This window comes from Leptonychotes weddellii, chromosome 7, assembly GCF_054177405.1.
Source record: "Leptonychotes weddellii isolate Sample4059 chromosome 7, ASM5417740v2, whole genome shotgun sequence".
Taxonomy (NCBI): domain Eukaryota; kingdom Metazoa; phylum Chordata; class Mammalia; order Carnivora; family Phocidae; genus Leptonychotes; species Leptonychotes weddellii.
The window spans coordinates 41,945,083-41,946,454 of record NC_138375.1 but is presented as its reverse complement, the minus strand read 5'-3'; the positions used below and the strand labels follow the sequence as shown (position 1 = coordinate 41,946,454).

General features: G+C 39.3%; 1 protein-coding gene across 1 annotated transcript; it reads right to left on the bottom strand.

The window, feature by feature from the left end:
• Positions 1 to 358: 358 nt before the first annotated feature.
• LOC102729825 (small ribosomal subunit protein uS8-like) lies at positions 359 to 960 on the bottom strand. The gene is made up of 2 exons (XM_006751676.2): positions 810 to 960; positions 359 to 598 (listed from the first exon to the last, which is right to left on the bottom strand). The coding sequence occupies exons 1-2, from the start codon at positions 958 to 960 to the stop codon at positions 366 to 368; spliced, it is 384 nt and encodes a 127-aa protein (XP_006751739.1). The 3' UTR covers positions 359 to 365.
• Positions 961 to 1,372: the final 412 nt, after the last annotated feature.

Here is a 1,372-nt window from a genome sequence, read left to right as displayed (position 1 = left end):
TTTCCCTTCCTACTATCTTATTTTTCTTTTTTAACATATAATGTATTATTTGTTTCAGAGGTATTTTATTGCATCTTAACCCCATCTTAAAAAATTCTGTGAATGGAAAAATGAAAGTACCAATAGTAGTGATAAGAAGTATGTATCAAGAAAGTGAAGAGACAACTGACAGAATGGGAGAAAATGTTTGCAAAGATAAGGGACTTGTATTCAGAATATATAATGAACTCCTATAATTCAAGAATAAAAAAGACAAATAAACCAATTAAAAAGTGGATAAAGGGGTTTTGGTTTGTTTGTTTGTTTGTTTATTTTTAAGGACCAGAGTCCACTAAAGCGTTTATTTGCACGTATGTATTATATCCCTAAAATCCCAGGATTTTCCTTCCTGTGTGCTTCCGTCTTGCTTCTTCATGGTCCATGATGCCAGCTGAGGTTGTTGGTACAATGAAACCAAACTGGCAGGTCAGGAGCAGATTATTCTGCCATTTTTCTAGATCTTTGAGTTGTACATCAAATCTGGGGCTGATTGCTCCACACTTGTTTAACCTGTCTGAGCGGTTCACAGTTTTCCCAGCTCTGTGATCGTCAATGATTTTTTTTTTAAAGATTTTATTTATTTATTTGACAGAGAGAGACACAGTGAGAGAGGGAACACAAGCAGGGGAAGTGGGAGAGGGAGAAGCAGGCTTCCCGCTGAACAGGAAGCCCGATTCAGAGCTCGATCCCAGGACCCTGAGATCATGACCTGAGCCGAAGGCAGATGCTTAACGACTGAGCCGCCCAGGTGCCCTGATCATTAATGATTTCTAATTCACCAATGTAACCATGCTTCATCATCACAGTTAGAAACGGGATGATGACCTTGGTGAATGGCCTAATAAGAACCTGGTGTTTGCCCCTTTTTTTGGAATTGTTAATCCTCTTGAGGGCATCTGCCAGGACATTCACGTGCACCATTATGGTGGCATGGAAAGCTGGTGGAAAGGGGTGGAGATTTTGAATAGGCATTTCTCCAAAGAAGATATACAGATGGCCAAAAAGCACATGAAAAGGTGCTCAACATCACTAATCATTAGGGAAATGTAAACCAAAATCACAATGAGATATTACTTCACACCTACTAGGATAGCTACAGTACATAAGACAGATAATAGCAAGTATTGCTGAGGATGTGGAGAAGTTGAAACCTGCGTACCACTGGTAGGAATGCGAAAATGGTGCATCCATCTTGGAAAAACAGTTTACCATTCTAACTGGTGTAAGGTGGTATCTCAATGTGGTTTTGATTTGAATTTCCTGATGGCTAATGATGATGAACATTTTTTCATGTGTCTGTTAGCCATTTGTATGTCTTCTTTGGAGAAGTGTC